General features: G+C 36.6%; 1 protein-coding gene across 1 annotated transcript in view; it reads left to right on the top strand.

Moving 5' to 3' along the window:
- The window catches only part of SLC9A9 (solute carrier family 9 member A9), a 496385-nt gene that overhangs the window by 309935 nt on the left and 163797 nt on the right, over positions 1-22653 (top strand). Inside the window, exon 12 of the mRNA XM_015593644.2 lies at positions 16332-16485. Coding sequence (XP_015449130.2) covers positions 16332-16485 — 154 coding nt within the window. The remainder of the gene's footprint in view (positions 1-16331; positions 16486-22653) is intronic.

The raw sequence follows: 22653 nt of genomic DNA, 5'->3' as shown, positions 1-22653 counted from the left end.
TGAAACCAGAGGAAAGAGCCCATCCCTTTAAAGAATAGTTGCTTTATAATATAGTCTAATTTAGTTCTTAATTATGCCTAAAGTGATTTTGGTCATCCAATAAAGATGACGTTAGTAGCCTTCTGTAGCAATCTAGTTGTCTGTGCTTCACTAATAAATTTAGGTGGAGACTTTCTTTACATAGCTGAAAACATTTTCAGAGTCCTTTGGCAAAGATAAACAATGACTTTCCATCTAAAATGAGAGTGTGAATTTATTTGCACATTCATTCATTCACAGTCATGCAGCTAGCTATTCATTCAGCATTTATTGACACCCTTCCTTGGGTAGTTATCTGGGTGAACCAAGGCAAAGATGTGGGTGCCGCCCTTAAGACGCTTGCGCCTAACAAAGAGAGTTTGGCTTCAGCCCAAGCTCAGTTCACTAAGACAGTGTACTACAGGTGGTTCAAAGGTCAGTCGGATAAAACCAAGAACTTTCTGTCTTAGTCAATTATACCTATCATTTTTTTCCTTCATATAACGCATGCTCTTTTGACACTGGGCAGGAGAAGAGCTTTCCAAGCAGAAGTGAATTCACTTATAAAGTTAACAAAGCTTAAGCTTCAGGCTCCCTTGTTTATAGGGACCCCTTCCAAGATCCTGGGAGGGACCCTAGAAATATGTTCTGACGGCATGTAGAGTTTGTAAAATATATTTTTTTCTATTATTTTTCTTTAATATGGCCCCCAAAATGTATAAGTTTCTCAGGCCCCACAAAACCTGAATCAGACCTGTCACCAAGTCTGTATGCACATGTAGGTGAAAGTTTACAAAAGTATCCAGCTTCTTATTACCTATGTCTTGGCAGTGAGGGGGGCATGCTGCACCAGCGCCATCTACAGAGCTCCAAGCCCTGTTTCTTAGAGCTCTGTAGATGGCTCTGGTGCAGCAAACAGGTCTTGGAGCTCTGTAGATGGCTCTGGTGCAGCAATGTTTTTTGTAAACCTCACATTGTTCATGGATGTCCCCACTGCCACCACCGCCACCCTCTAACCTGCTTCCTCCTTTTGCCTTTAGTGTGAATTAAACTGAGTAGAGCAAGTGTCAAGACCCAGATTGAATTTCTCACCTCACACAGACCCTACCTAATTTATGTTGTATAGACTAGTAATCACACACACATATACACACATACATATACACACGTACACACACACACACATTCACACACACACACACAGCCTTATAACCTGAAAAAGAGGAACAGTATCAAAGTCAAGAGTAGTTGTTGCTGTCTTTTCTGTCTTGAGAAGCTGTTAATAATGTAAATTCTGTTTTTGGCAGCTAGGTTGTAATCAAAAGTCAATTGGGAAAGATTACCCTGGGACATTTTTAAGATCTTCTTTAAATTCAAGGCCAGGAGTTCGGAACTACTTGTGTATTGTGTGACACCCAGCACAAAGGACTTAAGAGGACGCTAAGCTCCCCTGAAACTGCTTCTGTTGCTCTTGAGCATAGCCCTTGCCAACACCAGAGCGAGTTCCCCTGACTCAACTTTCAGTTCCCTTGAAACCAAAGAGGTAGAGCTCTGTGGTTTAAATTAAAGGAGGAGATGTGCTTTGTACAAATTAGCTTTCCTATTGATGTGGTGCCTATTACAAAGCTCAGGCCTCTTGTTTTAATTCAAATCCATGTGCTGCAATTTTTATTTAATTTAAAACCAAATAAGAACCAGGAGTTGCTGAAAGGAAGGGAAATGTCAAGTCCAATTGAGCCCTGGCAGCCTTCCTGAAACCATTGTAACTTGGGGACTGTGGCCTATTGGGCTACAGAGCCTCCATGCAGACCTGCTATCCTGATCTGGACAAGAGTGAGGCCCAGAAGCACTTGGAAAGGTTGAAAGAGCCTGACATTATGTCAGAGAGCATGTTCCTACAATGTGTCCATTTCTGTTGCACTTCGAAGACACAATGAAACTCCTGATGTGTCCTATTTTATAAACTAGAAAGAGTTTTAACAGGTGTGACCACAGTGTACAGATATAATACAACACCTCACCCATGAGCTCACATGGTCATAAGGACAAGAGCACCAGTGTTGCCAGGCTTTGCTGCTAATGTTCGTTGCTCATTCGGTTGTCCAAGAGTGCTCATTAGCATTCAGATAGCTGCCAGCATCAAAGGATTAAGAGAAAGGCATGAAAGAAAACTATAAATTAGAAAAAATGTTTCTATTATCATTTATTTTCCCCCTCAATGGTGAAAGACTGCCATTATTATTCAAGTTTGGGGTAACATCAGTGTTCTACAGAAAGACAGCTTAGGAACCACTGTCAATGTGTAGGAGTCATCTATCAGGCCATTGTCAGAGCCATTTTGAGACTTTGACTCATAATGGCCTTGCCCAGCTGACATATTAGTTCAGCCAGAAACAAAACAAATATGGAATTCGTGATAGTGAAGAGCCAAGGTCAGTGTTTCAGCAATGCCTGGGGACAAGAATCTGTGTCTGTGGCTATCCAAGGCAATGGAACTCCATTAAGGCACTAGGGCTGTCTCACAACAATTACCAGCTACCATGTAAAAGGGACACCGCTCTCTTGATCTTTGAAAACTCAGAAGTGTAATCCTCAGACCAGCAGCTTTGGCATCACTTGGTTACTCCTTGAAAATACAGAATCCAAATCTGCCTTCTAACAAGATCCCCAGGAAATTCACATATACATGATTATTTGAGAAGCCCATCCCAGAACATAATTGCAATTCATGGTTTCTATTCTGAGCTTCTCTCTTCAATCTATTCCTCCCATTTCATTCTGTTTGCTTTAGATCCTCCTTGATGCTATCTTGCTTCTTGTTCTTCCATTTGCTATTCATGATCAGCATAGCAATATTTAGCCAGTTGTTGAATTTCTTCCAGTTCATTGAGTATGTTGAATTATTTTCCTCTATTCAGCCAGGCTTTCCTTCTACATCAAGCCCTTTTCACTCCTACCCACCTTCACCATTTTATTCAGCTAATTCCTTTTATTCTTCAGATCTTGGCTTAGACATCATTACCTATAGGAAGCCTGGGTTGGTCCATTTTATCTGTTTTCATAGACCCAATACATCTTCTCTCTTAATGCCCATCACAGTCTACCACAATTTTTGGTTTGCCTGACTATATGCCCCTCTAGACTAGGAATTTTGTAAGGCCAATGTTTGTTTGGTTCACTCTGTACCTCAGCCTCCAGTACGCTATGATTTTTAAAAACAAAAGGTTTTATTTGTAGATCTCTGTCTTTAAAATTACTGTTGCTTAGCTATTACCTGGAACCAGGCAAGCCTGGTCTGAAAGCTGCCTACAGGGCTAATTCTGGAACTGGAAGTTCCCAGGGCTGATAGAACAGGAATGGTCAGGAATAAATAGCATTCCACAAATAACTGGTGAATGAATAGGCAAATTAATGAACAAACTATAACTGTCTACCCTACTAAAATAGCATATTTCACTAAAACACCACATAAGCAACGATAATTTTAAGGACAGAGGTCAACAAATAATACCTTTTGTTTTTTTTAGATAAAGAAAATATTTTTCACCTATTCAATTCTGACCAAAAAAAAAAAAGAGAAAGAAAGGAAAGAAAGAGAAAGAAAGAAAGAAAGAAAGAAAGAAAAGAAAACTTCCCTGAGTGTTGATAACAATAAATATTGTTAACACTTCCTCAAAAGTGGCATTAGGATCTGAGAATATTTTTCAATTCTTAGTTTGCTTTGTGTTCAGGGAATGTGTTTGTATTCCAGTTAAATAAATGAGATCTCATTTAAAACCCTGGACTTTTATATGAGCCAGGTGATTTGAACTTCAACTTAGAAAAGAGTTTTTTTTAAGTACATGCAAGGGTTATCTGAGATTCTGGGCCCTCTAATCAACAGGACTCTTTCTTTCCTTTTTTCTTCTCTGTTCATAATTTCAGAGACAGAAAACTTGAATGACACCATCATGCTGTTAAGCATTCTTTGCCAAGCCTACTCTTTGCAGCCCCCTCACCCAGAGTCCAGTACTCTCTCACCCTTCTGTGCTATATATCCTTCCTACCCTGGGCATATATTGTATAATTGATTAGGCTGCTATCTCTTCCTTACCAGTACAAGGCCACTAACCAGATAATGTGGCACAGGCTCAGAAATTTTTTCTATTAGAGGAGATAAATTTCCTCTGAGCCCCCATCACTTTCATGTGGTATCCACTGTGGCCTAGGCCAGGTATTACAGAGCAAAGTGGCCAAATAGACTAGGTCTTCTGAGGTCTTCAAATGGGACAGGCTTAACCAGCTTATGCAAGAAACTGACCATGAGAATGTTTTAACCAGTGTGTCAAGTAGTCACAGAAAAAATCATCTTGAATAATGAATAACAGCAAGCAGCATGGCTGTGGCAAAGTAGACAAGCATAGTTTGCCCATATGAGTTCCAGATTTCATTAAGTCCTCATAGTTTCAAATGCTGAGTAAGTGTATGTGATTATGAAAAATTCAGAACATCCAAGAACTAGCTAAGAACTATGGTCAAACCCATAGAATGGTTTCCTCCTATTATTAGGTCAAGACATTGTTATTCTTCACTTAGCTCAAAAATAAATTTATAATAAAAATTAATAGCTCTTGCATTTTTGAGCCACAAATTGGATTCTGCTCTTTGGCACACCATACCATTTTCTAAATAGAAACTACTGTTTGGTGAAGTACAGTGATCTCAGGCTTTGAAGTAGGCTCAGCCACACAGATCTCTGTGATTAACCCTCTCCAAATCAGCTCCATTGTCTATAAAATGGGGATAATAATACTTACCTTAGATGGTCAGTGCTGAAAACCAGAATAGAAAATGTACAAAATACCTGGCTCGGGGACTACCTGCTAGAAAACACTCAATGGATGGAAGTTTCCATCACTTTCTTTAATGATCACAGATGAGACAGTCATTAGTGCTTCACAGAGACATGATTCATATAAACTCACAATTGTTCTTAGGTAAACCTCCTATCAGAGACTCAGGTTTTTCATTCCAGAGGAAGTTTGACTGTCAAATCACTGCCGAGGACACAGTCTGAAGACAATGCTAAGTGCTAGTGACATACCATGGAAGACAAGACCCAGGGCTCCTTCTTCTATCCCTCCCTTCATTTAAGGACAATTGTTGATATTCTACCTTTAGTTCCAACAGTGACTTACTCATGGCACCAATATATGAAGCAAAATGTAACTCAAAGTACCAGTTTTTATGAGGAAAATATACTGTAGCCTGCTTTGGGATAAATTGACACATGCAAAATGTCACTATCTACCTGGACATTTATTGAGGGTGAGAAAGTGGCAAGATTTTGTACAATCACACAGCCATTCTATATATAGAATATATGTAGAATATATATATATAGCAAGAAACAGCAGCCAACAAGAAATGAGACAGCAGCCAACAAGACCATGCCAGCCCTCAAGAGAAGCCTAGAATGAAAGGAGACAAGCCAGAATGTTTGTCATCTCTCACTATGTTTCAAGGATAAGATCCTAGAAGGATACAGGAAAATAAATGATTTTATCATGTAATTCAGCAACTTTCTTTGTACATTTTGGTTTTTCAGGTTGTCCAGAGTGTCATAAATATCTGATTGATATTTTGAACCAAATTAACCTATTTGTCCATTGAGGCAAACAAATGGAGTGCATTATTTTCTCCCCATGTTTTGCCTAAATTTGTTTACTAATTGCTTGTTTGGACATTATGTAGACATAATTTAGAAAACTATCTACACACACAAACCTGGTTCAAAAAATTTGTCTGTGCCAGACACAAATCTCTCTAATTCTGTCCTAGGTTCTGTGGCTAGAGTTCAAAAGAAGTTAATAAGATTAAGTTATATATGCAAATGAGCAAGAAGCAGTTACATTTAACAATGTCTTGTGTTAAATTTCCATATGACCATTAAGTAATTTAGGAATTTTTGGCATTAACTCTGATAAGTTGAGGTGGTTCAAATGCTGTTTAGGCAACCAAGTCCTTCACAGAGAGACCAAACCTCTGTGAGTAGGGCCAGATCCAGCCCCACAGCCCAGCCTCCACTGACTCTTCCTAGAAGCCCGTTCCAAAAGCACTGGGGACTTTTAGAGACCCTGGTTCTGCATGAATGCAGAAGGAGACACTAAGACAGGACCCCTTGCCTGCAATGACAGCCTCGCCCTTCCTTTACAAGATCCATGGTCCCATCCACGACCCACTTCCCTTGTGCCTGAAACGTCACTGGACTTTCCTGGAGCTGTATTAAATTCTACAAATAAACATGAAAACCTAGCTGTTAAGAAGTATTTTAACACACACCCTTCAGGAGGATTGTGTGCTATACTTCATCAACAGATTTTTTTCCTTCTTATTGTTTTTTTCCTGGAAGAATGTTCATTTTAATGGCACAAGGAAATGAGAATTTTGACTGGAGAGTGAAAAATCTATCATCTAATATAAGGGTGGCCTGAGCTGGGAGAAGAAAAAGGGGCAACATAATGTTAGTACTGCTAAGGAAATGGAGAGAGAGAAGTAGAAAGGAGAAGGAGAGAGGGAGGGAGGGAAGGAAAGAAAAAAGAAAGAGAGAGTTGAAAGGGAGAGCAAAGGCAACATATTTATTTTAAAATGTTGCTTCATTTGATATTCTGCCTAGGAAAGGGGGAAAAAAAATTTCTTCTTCACATCTTTCCTTAAAACTCAAATTCTTGAGATAACCATGATTGTTGATCTCTGTTATGGGTTAAGTATTCAATAGAGGCAATAAAACACAGATTGAACACCAGCCATATCATTTACTATGTAACCTTGACTACTTAATCCCTCTCGGCCCCTATTTCCTCATCTTTTAAAAGACTATTCTGTGATTCTTCATGGACATGTAGAGGAGAGAGATGTAGGGTAAGCAGATGTAGAGAGCCTTAGGATAGGCTAAGCTGCTGGAGCACACGCACTTCCAAAATTCAGTGGTTGAACCACAATAGTAAATACTCTCAGGCCAGGGTTGATATGAACATGGGGATGGGGGAAAAGGGCCTCTTCTCTGAATGGTGCATCAGATTTTGCCAGGCTCCTTCCATTTTGTATCTTCATAATTCCCTGAGCCAAAGGTTCTGAAAGTGTTGTACCTGGACCAGAAGTATCAGCACCATCTGGGAACTTGTTAGAAATGCAAATTCTCAGGCCTTACCCAGACTCACTCAATCAGACAGTCTAAGGGTGGAGTCCAGCAATCTGAGGTTGAACAAGTCTTCTAGGTGATTCTAATGAAGCTAAAGTTTAGGAACCACTGCTATAGGGACTTATCATGATGGTGGAAAGGAAAAGGGAGACAGGGGCCGAAATAGCTGCTTCTTAAAAGTCTTGGCCTAGAAATGACATGCATCACTTCTGCTTTCATTTCACTGGTGAGAACCGGCCATATGGCTTTTCTAGCAAGAGATGCTAGGAAATGTGGTTTATGTGGTTATAATAGCATACCATGTATAATAAGAATAGGTTCTGGTGACCAACTTTGCCAAAACAGCCCTCTGCAGTAGGAACATTATCACCATTTATAACATTGCTCCTGTGGGAAAAGTAATCCACTGTCTGAAGTAAAATTTTTCAACCCTAGCAACTATTGACATTTGGGGCCAGAAAATTATCTTTTGTGGGAGTTGTTTTGTACATTACAGGATGTTTAACAGAACCCCTGGTCTATACCCACTAGATTAATAGTAGTGTCCTAAACCTTCCAACTGGGGACAACAATAAATGTCCAGACATTGCCAAATATTCCCTGGTAAACAAAATCACCCAGGTTGAAAACCACTGGTCTAAACAGAAAACTTACAACTTCTCCTTTGAAATACAACCTAGCCATAAGCTGGGTACTGCTCATAGAATGTTGACTTTCTTCTTATCTCTCTTAGCCTTTCTCATGAAACCCTCTGTTGAAGATTTCAGCTAATGGCAAGAATTATTCCACAGTTTACCACCACATCCACCTTACCTATGTAAAAATAAACTTCAAAACCAGAGCATCTATGCATGTTGACTCAGAGTTGTGACAGAGATATTCCTATTTACAATTACCCTTCCTGGCTGTCCAAGGCACCACAAAAAAAACCCCTTCATTTTATGCAAAAAAAATATACGGAAGTGATATTGCATTCCTTCTCAATGGCCTTAAGTTTAAATGATTCAAGTTTAAAAAGAGAAATGAAGGAAAGTTCTGCTTGTCTAACACAGACTTAGGCTCTAGAAAAACTCAATTTATTTTTGAATGCAGAAGGCTTTTCCACTGAAACAATCTGTTGGTTTTGCTTCCATGTGATAAAATGATGTTGAACTGAAAATGGAACTGTGCAGCAAAGTTGTACTATCCTGGAAAACATATTTTGAATCAGACTGATATTTTTGCTGAAAGTAGTTATCCTTTGCAAGGTCATAGGACTTCAGCAAGGGTAAAAGCAATACATAATTCAATTGTATGCCCAAACTAAGGTTTGATTTATCAGATTAATGATAAAAATCTGTTAAATCTTTGAAATCAACCCCCTCAAAGTACTTGAAATCAAAAGAAAAAAGAAATTACAATGGATTACATCCCAAATAGAAAGAAAGGAAGCAAAATAACTCATCTGAGAGACATTTCTTTTAAGGACTGAGTTTCTCAGAGGCATTTCTGCATTCCTGTTCATCTGCTGCTCATTCTCATGTGGGTTCCAGTTGTGTTTCAAATGCAAAATATGACCATTCCCTCATGTGTTCATACATTCACCCAATGCTTAAGGAGAGCTTACTCTATGACAGGCACCATTCTAGCACTATGTCTGCTCTCACTGAGCTCGCTTCTTAGGAAAGGACAGAGATATTAAATATTAAAAAATAAACATGATAATTTCATATGGTGATAAGTGCAATAAAAAAAACACAAAAAAGACATAGGTTAAAGTGAGGGCACTAAGAAAGTCAGAGCAGTGTTGCTGAGGACTGAGATGAGGAACAGTCAGGGGTAGCCTGGCAGGAGCACTGGAGGCAGGAGGAGCAGCATGTACAAAGGCCTGAGGCAAGAATAAACTTGGTTTAAAATAAACTTTACCTTCTTACACTCAAGCATTAAACTTTCCAGCCATATTCCAACTTTCTCTACTATAAAGACTAACCTCTCCCCTGAACTTCAGACTCTTAAATCTAACTACCCACTCAGACTTCCCACTTGCATTTGAAACTAACAGGTATCTTGGATTTCACATGGCCAGAACATAATCCTTGATCTCCCCATATACCCAAACATGCTCTTCCCACAGTTTTCCCCAATTCTTTCAGTTATACAGGATATAAGTTCTTGGAGTTCTGTCTTCTTCTCATATCCCTCCTCTGACCCAATAGCAAATATTTTTGACCTTTGACATTATTCCAGGATCTACCATGGTACCACCCTGTTCTGATCCACTTTCGCCTCTTGTCCAGACTAACGCAGCAGCCTCTCACTGACCTCCTACCTCCAACCTGGAAATATGTTTTCTTAGCAGAACTAGAGTGATCTTTTAAAGCATAAAACAGATCATGCTCCAAAATTTCCTAAAGCTTTCCATCTCAAAATTCAAAAGCCTTGCTATTCAAGAGCCTGACATGATCTGGCTCTGTTACTGCTTTGGCATTATCTCCTTCCATTCTTCTCCCCCTCCACCCATATTCATTTCATTCCAGCCACACCAGCCCCTTTGCTGCTACTTAAACATGTCAGCACATCTTTGCCTCAGGGCATTTGCCCTTGCTGTTCCAGGAACCTGAAATGTTGTTCTTTCAGATACCTACATGACCCCTTCCCCATTCTATTAGAGGCTCTGCTTAAATGTCACGTGACTTTCCTGACCACGTAAACACTCCAACTCTACCCCTCACATAAATACATTCTCTTCTTACCCTACTTTGGTAGTGCCTCACATTTTACTTATTTGTATAATTTCAAACTAATCTGGAAGCTCCTTTAATTAGGCAGAGACTATTCTTGGTTAATGCTATCCCCTGGAGCCTAAATGAATAAAAGAATGAATACATGAATATCATCTCCTCATATCTAGAGAGTCTGAAACCACTGCAGTCATTTGATTTAAAAGCATTTATTGAGTTTTATGTTTTGGGTACTATGAGAGATATAAAAACTCTATAAGGAAGATGTAATCGCAATGTTTCAAAAGATTAAGAATTAAGGGTAAGCTACCGATTTATCTCAGAGTATCATTTAATAATACATTAAATGGCATAAATGATATTAAGTGGCATGAGCAATATGTTTTATAAGATTTCTAAGAAAGAGAGAACAATGTGGACTGGAGTCTTCTGGGAAAATTTGTGGTGGTGGAATAGAGGCAGAAAGAAGTGAAACAATGGGTTAACAGTGGGATCATAGCACAGAGGTAAGGATAACTCTTGTTAGGGGAAGAGAGAAGACTATGTTGTTGGTATGAAAAATTCTCAATGGAAAAAAGAAGGCAAATGGGAAAAGTGAGGTGAGGTTCTGATTGAAGGGTTTCTGTGGTGTCAGAAGCCACTTATGGTTGGTGGGTCAGATCATAACCTTATAAAGCTAGGTTTTGAGGAAACTATTCAAAAGGACATGGATAGTTTGAAAGGAGAAGATAGAGACTATGAGATCAAGAGACCAGAGTGTCTGTCAGAGGCCCAGTCAAGGTGTGAGGTAATGGACCTTGGACCAAGGTAGTACAGTGAGAAGTAAGAGGAGACTGAGCCATCATGTAACTCATCCTCTGCTAAAGCCAAATCTCCAGAGTTAGTACACTAGTGTCAATGACTACATATATAGTTAAGTTCCACAGCTGACTTTGATGTGTACTTCTAATTAAAGACCATAAGTCTTATCTTAAAACCTCTGTTTAGCGATGAGACGACACAGACCCAGATGAGGCAACCTGCTTATGATCATGCAACCTGCTAGGAGCAAGCCTAAGAATGGATCTCAGGTCTCTTGACTCTCAATATAAGGCTTTCAGGGTCTCAACAAATACGAAAAGTGCAGAAGCTAAACTTGAAGAAACAATTACTTAACCATTTCATTAAACTATAAAGTGTCAATCACATTTCCATCTGTAATCTGGAATTATGAAAAATCAGAACATTCATCCATTTGTTAATTTTTTCAAAAAATATGTTTTGAGCACCTATTATGTTCTTGACATTGTTCTAGGTGTTGTCGATAAACAAAGAACCAACCAATTACAATATAATGTCATAAATTCCCTGATAGGGCTAGCACAAGTTGCTTTGATTTAAATGTAACTGTATCTTACCTTTACCCCTTCAGAACACATTTGCAAATGTATAAAATAGATTAAGTTTCACTTTTATTCTTTAAAGATGAACAGGAAGCTGCACATTTTCTGCAGCAGGAGTCCTTGCTAGAAAGCTTTCCTTGGTTCAATAGTCTTCTATTGTTATGAATAGAACATCAATATAATTAACATAAAGATCCTTTAGAGACCATTTTAAAATGAAATCACATTTAATTGCAGGTAATTCTTTTATTCCCCCTAGATAATGCTAACTTTCCAACTAAATATCTGAAATATATCAAATCTCTGGAAACTAAACCTTTCTAAAATGAAATGGTATAGTCCATCAACCCCTAAAAGTACAGAATTATTTCCATTAATTGGCCAAAACAAAGAGAAAAAGAAAAGTAAATCTAAAGGGCCAAAGTACTCATAAAACAAAACAAAACACAAATTTGAAAATGAGTTCTGGATTTCTTGAGTTTCTAAGCGGAATGCTGTGTGTTTCTTGGAAATAGCAATTAGCTAAAAGAAACTCCTAAGTCAATATTAAGTTTTTATTTCTAGTATTTTGCTGGTTGCCTAAGTAATTTATGCTAATCCTAAAGTCCTCTGTTTCCCAAACCCTTGGTGTTAAGAAGATACAATAAGTGGGCACAGAATCTACACATGACAGGTAATCAGCACAATCCATTATGAACTGAATTATGTCTTCCCAAATCCATATATTGAAGCCCTAACCTCCCATGTGATGGTATTTGGAGATGGGGCCTTTGGGAGATAATTAGGTTAGGATGAAGTTATAAGAGTGGGATCCCTAAGATAGGATTAATGCTCTTATAAAAAGAGATACAACAGAGCTCGCTGTCACACAGTGAGAATATGGCTTTCTGCAAGCCAGGAAGAGAGCTCTCACCAGAACCTGACCATGCTGGCACCCTGATCTTGGTCATCCTAACCTCCTAAACTGTGAGAAATAAATCTCTGTTGTTGAAGCTAGACAGACTATGGTATTTTGTTATGGACACCCATGTGGTACTTTGTTATGGCTGATTAAAACACAAATGTATTGAATGAAGCAAGGAATGGCCATTGATTTGACAATTGTCTAAGCTCCAAATGCATGATAAATAACTTTGAAATCATAAAGGATGAGTGGAACACAGGCAATAGTTCTTATCTAGAGTTCTAAATTAGCTTTACTTTGTCTACTTAGAAATTTCACCTAAGTTTCATGTTTCCCATGCCTCCAGGCCATCTCAGATGTGGTATGCGCCATGCGTGCTACATGTGACCAGGGCTACAGACAGATTACCTCCTTCTCCCAAAACATTCTGTGACTTTTAGGTGGTCATCGTGTGTAGAAGGCATCCTCTTGTTAATATTTTGGAATTTGACCTTAATTGGCAACATTTCTCAACCTGCCACAAGTACAAGGCAGTTGGCTGACTGCTTTTTCCCCCAGAGATCTTTACATTGCATCTTGTAAATATAGAGAGTTTTATATCTAAGATATATATATTTTAGAATTCAGAATAACAGATATCTTTTGAGTATGTTTTTTAAGCAAAAACTACTCATGTATAGATAATTTAGATTTAAGAGCAGTTATGCTAGTTTAATATAATAACAATGTTTTATTAACCATATTTAGGAAAATAAATGATTGTGTTCTTCCTTGTCTTTGATATCTAACACGAAAGAATTTACAATAAGCATGATATAGCAAGTTTTAACTTTTCCAATCTCTATTCTTTTTGTTCTTACAAAAAATGAAAGAACACACATACAATATTCTATAAAATAAAAATAAATACTTACAGTCTCATCATTTAATACTTCTAATATCACTTAATTTGGGGTAATGCTCCTTTATGAACATTCTACAATGTGAGCTTGAAGAGAAGAGAAAATAAAAAGATCATCATCTATCTCATCTTGTGCTGTGATTAAATACTGCTAGAAACTTTACCTTGACCTGAAAATTCTATCCTCAGGTACAGAAGTCTGTTTTAAGGCTGTTTCCTTGAGTTTTCATTCCCTAATGACACCATTTGTATTTCCTGAAGAGAATGTTATTAAAATATTCCCCAGTATCAAAGGTTATTAATACCCTCCTTTCTTGTCCTCAGTTTGGTCTGAATGCATGAGCATCTATTGTGGGAGACTTTTGAGTGCAGCTATCTAAAGTGTTCATAATTTCTGATGTATAAGAACTTTTTATTAATATCTACTTCAAATGTTATCTTCTTTATCTTCAGGCCATTTTCTTGTCTACATGGAAATTTAGAATAATTTTCTTCCTCTATTACATTTTGTTCCTTGAAGGTATTTTATAATCGGAATGCATGTTCCTCTCTCTTTCTGAGACTTTCTTGTGTCAGGCAAAATATATCAAGACTCTCTAGTCTAATACTCTGGATCTTGTGTTATGTCACTTGTCTCTTATATATTCTTAGCATGGAGATAAGAAATGAGCATTATATTCTAAGTTGGGAACCCAAGGATAAAAACCAGGCTACTTATAGTTTTCCTCATCCTATCCTGTATCTGATTTTTAAAATTGTTTTAATGTATGATTAAATATTTTGCCATTTAGAAATCTAGATGATATAGTAAATATTATAAAAAATAGACCACTAAAATTTTATGTATGTGATTTAAACCTTCCTATAAAAATAACCAAATCACTCTCTCTTTGACTTATACTTGCTGCCATTACAAGTGTTTATTTGTCCTGTTACCTGATACAACAGGGCCCATAAATGTTTTGCAAGTTTTGTGTTACCCAAGAGAGACCTTCCACTTAATTTTTTGCTTTACTGCTTGTGCTTTTATTTACTCTTCTTCAAAGTCTACATCTCTGTTTTTATTAATGCTGTCACACTTTGGTTTGAAATTTTAGCATTTCATCTTTAATACCTCTCCTTGCAAATATATTTAACATTGATCCATAAAATTGAATTAGCATATTGTCCTTAAAGAAGAAAAATAAAACAGGAAAAATAACAGGTTTTAATAGGCTAGTTTAAATTATAGACTTTATAAAAGTATTTACTCGGGCTGGAGTAATTAATTCTCCAATGCTGGAGTAATTAATTCTCCAATTTATTTATTAAGTTTCAGTGGTCTATAAGCTTGCTTTTCATTATCATCTGAAACATTTGATTTTCTAAGAACAAATGTGTCCAAAATATTTTTTAGATGTAGATAATATTATTATAAAATTTTATAGAAAAGCAAAAGATCTAGAATAGTTAAATAATTTTGAAAATGAAATACAAGAATGTGTCTACTCAATATTAAGGCCTATTATATATCTATAGTAATCAAGACAGGGTGTTATTAGAAGAGGGACAGATACATAGATAAATTGAACAATAGAGGACCCAGAAATAGAGCCACACAATACACTCAACTGATTTTTGACAAAGGCACAATTAAACATCCACAAGTGAAAAAAAATGAACCTCAATATAAACCTCATACATTATAGGAAAATTAATTCAAAATGATCATGGATTTAAATGTAAAATGTAAAGCTATACAACTTTTAGAAAAAAATAATTAAACATAGGAGAAAATCTTTGAGACATAGACTTAAGCAAATCTTAGACTTGATTTCAAACACATGATTTATAAAAGAAAAAATCAACAGATTAGACTTCATCAATTAAAAGCTACAAAGTGGGAGGAAATATTTGCATCTAGCAAAAGACTGTTGTCTAGAATATTTAAAGAACTCTCAAAACTCAACAATTATATTAGAATACAAAAAATACAAACAAACAAAAACTCATAGACACAGACAATAGTTTAGTGGTTACCAGAAGGAAAGGGGAGAGAAGGGGAGGTAGATAAGGGAAAAGGGGGTCAAATATATGGTGATAGAAGATTAGACTTTGGGTGGTAAACACACAATGAGATATACAAATGATGCATTATTAAATTGTATACTTGAAACCCATATAATCTTATTACCCAATATCATCTCAATAAATCTAAAAAAAATTTAAAAAGAAAAAAATGATATAAAGACACAAGGAGACATTTCACCCAAGAAGGTATAAAGATAACAAATAAGCACATTAAAAATTGTTCAACACCATTCATCATTAGGAAAATGCAAATTAAAACCCCAATAAGCTATTACCACACACCTATCAGAATGACTAAACTAAAAAAAAAAAAATTGTGGCAACCCTAAATTCTGGTGAGCATGCAGAGAAACTGGATGATATATATCTCTGGGGGGAATGTAAAATGGTACAGCCACTCTGAAAAACAGTAGTAATTTATTTTAAAAATATATAAATACTATACGCCTCAGTGATTATAGTCCTAGGAATTTATATCAGAGAAATGAAAACTTATGCTCACACACACGGCAGCCTTATCTGTAATAGCCCCAAACTAGAAACAGCCCAGATGTCTTTCAATGGATGGTTTAACAAACTACGGAACATCTATACCATGGAATACCACTCAGTAATAAAAAAAGAACAACCTATTGATATATTTAGCAACCCTGGATGAATATCCAAAGAATTATGCTGGGTGAAAAAAGCTAGTTCGGAGGTCTACATACTTCATGCTTTCATTTATATAACATTCTTAAAATGGCAAAATTATAAAAATAGAAAATTGATTACTGGTTGCCAGAAATTAAGGAGGGAGTTGCGTAGGAGGAAAGGAAATGTGGTTATAAACGGGTAACATGAGAGATCTTTTTGGTGTTGGGAATGTACTATAACTTGACTCTATCAATGTCAAAATCTTCATTGTGATATTGCACTAGAGTTTGCAAGATATTATCTTTGAGGGGAAAAGGCACACAGTAAGTCTATTATTTCTTACAACTACCTGTGAATCTACAATTATATCGAAATAAAAGTTTAATTTAAAAAAGTAATTGTGTTTATTAGCAAATTGTAAAGATAAAATTGAATTAAATGAGAATGAGACTAGTGCAAATGTTCATTCCCTTTAATTTTTTATTGTTTTTTGCTGTTGTTGTTTGGTTTTCCTTGTAAGGTCTGAGAGGAGCAATAGCATTTGCCTTAGCTATTCGGGACACAGAATCTCAGCCCAAACAGATGATGTTCACCACCACGTTGCTGCTCGTGTTCTTCACAGTCTGGGTGTTTGGAGGAGGGACGACTCCCATGCTGACTTGGCTTCAGATCAGGTGGGTGGCACTGTTTAACCAAGGAAATCATGATGAGGCATGGCTGCACTGTTCCATTTCTGGTGTTTGTCGAGAGTACAATAGCAGGTCTGTGCACTGACTTTCCCTGGGGTAAAGTTGACCTGCATTCATAAGGTGAAATGATATGACATATCACCAACTTAATTGGCTTTTCCAAGAGTCCTAGAAATCTCAGGGCTATGTCTGTTTACAGTCTGTTCCTATATCCTTCATTCAACACTGTTTATTGTGCATATTGTGATATATTATGGAGTTTACAAAAAAGAGTAAGGCACAGATCTTGTCCTCAAGATACTCAAAATCCAATAGAGAAATATACAGAAAAAACTATAATACGAAGGAAAATGAATTTGTTTTGTTTTTAATTTCTCATAGCACTTAAGATGGAACCAGGGACATGGGAAATGGTTAAACATACTTGATTAGTGAGCCATATACTTAGCCAGAGGGTTGCTATAGATAAGAGTTAGACAGTTTTTCACAGCAGAAGGGAGTCAAGGCTTCAGTCAGGGGCCCTCCAACTAGCAGTGCCTGGAAGATTGCTATAAACCTGAAGTTGCAGGTAGTGCAAAAATAGGTAGATTGTGTCAATTGTGAAAACTGGTAAATCTATTTTTAACTGTTATCTTTATTTATTTCTTTGACCTGCATCCTCATTTTCATATTCCAGAATGTAACAGTACTTCAGGTAAATCATATTTTATTTCTCAAAGCCATACATCTTGATCAATCACACAGTCCCTCTCTGATCCCTGCCCATTCTTGGTAAGGCAAATTCATACCTATATCCGACAGGAAAGGATCCATCTGACTGGAAAAGAACCTCCAAGAAGACTCTTACAGGCAAGGGCTCTGTAATTCCAGCACCAATATAGTGCCTGGCACATAGTAGAATTGAATAAGTAATTGCTATGTGAAAAATGAAATGGATATAACCACAAATGTAAATTGCTTTTGTTAAGTATATACTGATCATTTTCTATGCATTTAACAAAGAGGAAGCAGAAGCAGAAAGTTTAGTATAAGAAAGCTTTTGCCTAAACTGGGCCAAGTGGCTATGTATTAAACCAAATTCAAGGAAAAAAGGACCTTGTGAAGTACTATGCATATTGGCTAAACACATAAAAAGAGCTTTGACCAAAGGTGAATGGAGAGTGTTATGAAATGCTCGCTGAATTATTTTCTAGGCATATAAACGTGACCTGCAATTTATTTCACAGTGGTGGCTACCGGTAGGCTTCTATGGATAAGCACACATATTACATCAAATTCTACAGCACTGGATCCACAGTAAACTATAGTAAGACACTTGTATGTTTGGGTTTCTGGAAAATAAAATTCAGTAAGTAGATTCATCCATGGAAAAATTAGGGCTTTGAAAATAAAAGTTAGAGGATACCAATCCCCATAAGTATCAAATATCCTATAAAGTAGATTAAAATGTTCAGAAAATAGTGATGTCAACATTTTCTTAGATACAAATGTAACATTTTCTACTGTTACCTTTCTTTACTCTGAAGAGATTGTCCCGAAATCAGTAACATGTTTTATCATAAAGTGTTTACCTAATTCTCCTATAGTGATTTCCAAAGTTATCCATGGACTTCAAATAGATGACATAGCTTATATAGTCTCTTAATATCCAGGTCAGCAGAGAGAGAGGATTATATCAATGGGGTTCTAGGCAGGTTAGAACAATTATCCAAGTTATAGGACAGGGCTTAATTAGGAAAGATAGTGTTGTCAACCGTAGCACCCACAGGTGAGAGGCCTAGAGGTCAATTTAGACAGTGTTATTATGCCCAGCTGGGGGCACAACATAGGGTTTCCAGGTCATGCAGCTGCCCAGTGGGAACTAGCTCCTAATACAATTGATTCAATGCCAGACTTGGCCACCAGCCAGGATGGGAGAGGAAAAAAGACAGGGCTTATATTTAGGGAAAGGAACTGACAGGGCTTCAGCCTAACAGGCAAAGTGGAAATCTCAGCTGGGAACTAGAGTATTAATCTGAAATTAGGGAAGTAATCCAATAAGAGAGAACAGAGACCCAGTCATGAGGAAATCAGAGGAAAAAAACTGAAGTTCATAGATACAGGAGTACCCAGGAAGCCAATTCAGGTAGACAGGATACAGGCAAGAAGACCAAGTTAAAACCAATGGCTCTCAAATTGAGTGAGCACCAGAACCACCTGGAGGGCTCATTAACCCCAGAATGCTGGGCCCCTACCCAAGTTTTTGATCTAGTATATCTGTGTCAGAGCCTAAGAATGTGCATTTCTACCACATTCCAGGCAATGCTGATATTGCTGGTTCTGGAACCACACTTTGAGAACTACTGGTTTAGACTCCCTAACTCCAAGTAGAGATCGGGCTAATGTTAAATACCACCAGATTTGATCAGGGTTGCCCAGGGCCAGGCACACCTGAGTCTTCAGCTTAAACTCCTTAGTACCTATACTTAGAGGAAGGCAGGGGCTAACTCAAGGAGGAAGAGCCACTGCTCATTGATTAATGGGAGGGAAATAGAACATAATACAGTTAACATAAAAGAACAAGCTAGTGTGTGTACAAACGAACACACAAGTGTGGCATAAATTTGGCTCAACCATGTCATAGTGATACTATCATATGCTTCATTTCTCTGTCGTGGCTTATAACATTATCAAAGAAATTCTCAATTCCATTATAGCTTTTAAATGATAGTTGTCTCTCTTTTAGGTTATATTTAGCAAGGTTTTACTTGTTTACAGAGCAATGTTTCATTAATCAACTTTCATATCAGACTCTTTCCATAAGATACCAAAATAAAAGTAAATTGGAGTTTTAATAAAATAACACAAATGGGAGAAACCCAAGAGGAAGGAATGCAAATGTAATATTGAATAAACTCAAACATCCTCACTTGGTATGTGATTTATTTATACACTTTACATTGCTTTGGTTTTTTACATTCTGTATTTTTTCTCTTAAATTATTATGTATGCAAACGAGTTGTTTACTAAAAACCTGAGTTGTTTTTTGTCCCTATAAAATTTGCCACTCAGCCACAAACTACCACAGTAGAATGAAGATAAAGTATTTTATATAAGGTAAAAATTAATAGTATCAATAGAAATTGCACTTTGATAGAAATGACTTTAAAACAGCAATGGTGCTGTACTTAGAAAAACTCAGAAAGTTCTTTACATATTAAACAAATTCTTCATTAAATAAAAATTTTCTTAACCATACTCAAACTTCTCATCCTAAAGCATTTTTATTTTCTTTTAAAAAATAATAAAATATTTTTAATGCAGCATTTGAAATAAATTACAGACTTGTTTCTCAAAATTCTAGAGAAAAAGAGAAGACTCCTCTAGTATTATCTTGGAGGTATTTATGTGAAAAACAGTAGAATGGTTTTTTGATTAGGATTCCAGATCTCCTCTCTTCTGTAGAATACTTTAATACTGGTGGTGAGGAAAACCTAACCTTCAGTGTCTAAGAGATCTGCTGTGAGCCAGGAAACAGAAGAGATCAAAGATGTCAAGCTTTGTCCTATAGAGGCCAGTTAACAGGATAATCCACCAAATGATCACATATGCTTGCAAATAAACCTCAAAAACCAAAAGGGCAGAGCTCTCTGGCAGTGGTAATTAATTTGAGGTGGTAACCCATCCTTGGCTTAGGGTAGGGCACCACAGGGAGCTAACAAAACAAATGAGAATGGACCCCATACCACAGTGCAAATCTTTCCTGGGTTCCCACAGATAGGAATGCTGACCATCTCTTGAAGATATCTGAAAAACAATGCAGAAAGCCTTGTACACCAGAGCAAAACAGAACCGGTATTCTGATGGCATTAGAAAGTGCCCTTAGCACAATGATTTTTATAGCTTCCAGATTTTGGTTTCTAACATCTCCAAAAGTATTAGCCAGCTTTTATTGAGTACTAACTCTGTGCTATACATTAGATAATAAAATGCAAGGCATATAATTTTCCTATGACTCAGCTTCTAATCTATAAAATGGGAATGATAATAGTAGCTACTTTCTAGGGTGGGTGAGGCCTGGCAAAGTGGCCAAGGATCACACCACTGTTGGGCTGCAGAGTCAAACTCCAGCCGAGGCAGCCTCAGCCCAAGGCCTGCATGCTCAACTAGTGCATTCTTCTGCCACCCTAAATAAATGAGCTATTCCTGATGCCTGCAATCTACCTTGATTAACAAATCCTCTAGGGAAAAAAGAGATGTATTTTTATAACCAAGACAGCCCTGTTAGAAACAAGCACAGGAAATCTTCATCCATCATGAGTGATTGTATTGACTTGCTAATACAGCACAGAAATTTTTTGGTGCAGCTTTTCTCTTTGACCTAAAACAGTTAAAGGTAAACAAGACCAGCCCTGGTCCAAAGTAGTCAAGCATGGAAGCTTGTCTTCCTCAATAAGAATTTGAAATTATAAAATTTTGTCATCCTAATGCTCTTCTCCCAACCCTATTTAGAATCCTAAGTCAGCCTGCTCTTGGCTTCTTTCACAAATCAAACAAACAAAAAAATTGCACATGCTGGCCTGTGTTCATTGCAGAGTGAATAACTTTTAGTTAGTGCACTATCTCTGTTATAATTATTTTATTTAAATATTTAAACTCTAATTTTGGTTTATGACCCTTCCCCATTATATGCCATCCTAGAATGTTTTCTTTATCATGTATACCCACTAGCTACAAAGTTTTAATAACAGCCATCATAGGAATGTATGCAGAAGTAATATTTTTATTTTTAAATAAAATTTTTAAATTTTTAAATGAAGAGGTAATATTTTAAAATCTTAAACAATAGCAGAGTTAAATATACCTGCTTACAGACTTTATTACTGAGGTGAGGAAATGTCAATTTAATGTAATGTCAATATAATATAATGGAGGAATACATTTAATTAAGTTCCCTCAATATCTAGCTGTGTTCTATGTAATTTCTCTTCTTGTACCCAAAGTCTCATGCATGTTTAATAATTTGCTTCATTGGAATATTAATATAGTAAATCATCATACATACTTTGGAGGTGGATGGCGTGGGTCCCAACTCTCCTCCTTCTCTTACTAATTGTGTTAACTTTAATAAATTCGACCTCTCTATGTCGATTTTCTTATTTGTAAAATTAGAATAATAATAACTACTTCTTTATATTGTCATAAGGATTAAGTGTTGCATGTATAAAGAATTTAGGGCACACAATAAGTGCTCAACAAATGTTGCTATAACAATACCCAAGCGAACAACTATGAGCCTTATGAGCCTTTTCTTGCCAAACACTCTTTTATTGCCTGTGGCATACACACACACACACACACACACACACACACACACACAGTGTTATTAATTAATTGCATTTGTGAAAGCATGGCTTACATGAAAAATAGAAAGAAATGCTAGTCTCTGGAGAGCTCAGTTCATTTTATGTAATAACTAGATTCATCAATCTTATAGGCAGCTACTATTTCTGCATTCAAAATTATAAACCTCTTAAAGAAAAATGCTTGCAAAAAGTATTTGATTTATCCAGAGCTCAGATTCTTTCTAAAACATGTTTCTATTTCCTTCTTAATATACTCTTTACTTAAGATCTTTTCTGATATTTAATTAGCACCATTTCATCAGTTTATATCAATTTTATTATTTTACATCGATTTTGTACAAATTTGTATATTTTGTATCAATTTGTATTAGTTGGCAGGCCTGAGAAATACCCTCTGTCATGAAACATAGAAAACCAATTTACTGATTTGAAAGTAGATTTATACTTTATATTCCCTACCTCTAATCCCATTTAAAATTGTTCTATTTTCCATAGGTTTTTTCTTAAAAAATGTTTCATAACTCAAAATATTTATTTCTAAAATCAGTCTAGTTTGACAGTCTATTAGAGATATTGAATGAATATACTCTATTGATCTAAAAATATCCTCAGTTTATAACCAGTATTATGAATCAGCAGCTCATAAATTTGCTTGCAATGCCATCTGAGCTCTTTAATACGCTTTCTTTCTGTGTATAGAATCTTCCTAGTTCCAGAGATAATAGTCTTTATCTTTACAACTACCAGCTATCCTTCACTAGCCATGTTCTTATTTATCTTCTCCAACATGATCTTGAGAGCATCAATA

This window comes from Pteropus alecto, unplaced genomic scaffold, assembly GCF_000325575.1.
Source record: "Pteropus alecto unplaced genomic scaffold, ASM32557v1 scaffold75, whole genome shotgun sequence".
NCBI lineage: Eukaryota > Metazoa > Chordata > Mammalia > Chiroptera > Pteropodidae > Pteropus > Pteropus alecto.
The sequence above is the reverse complement of the archived record's forward strand: the minus strand, read 5'-3'. Positions and strand labels throughout refer to the sequence as shown.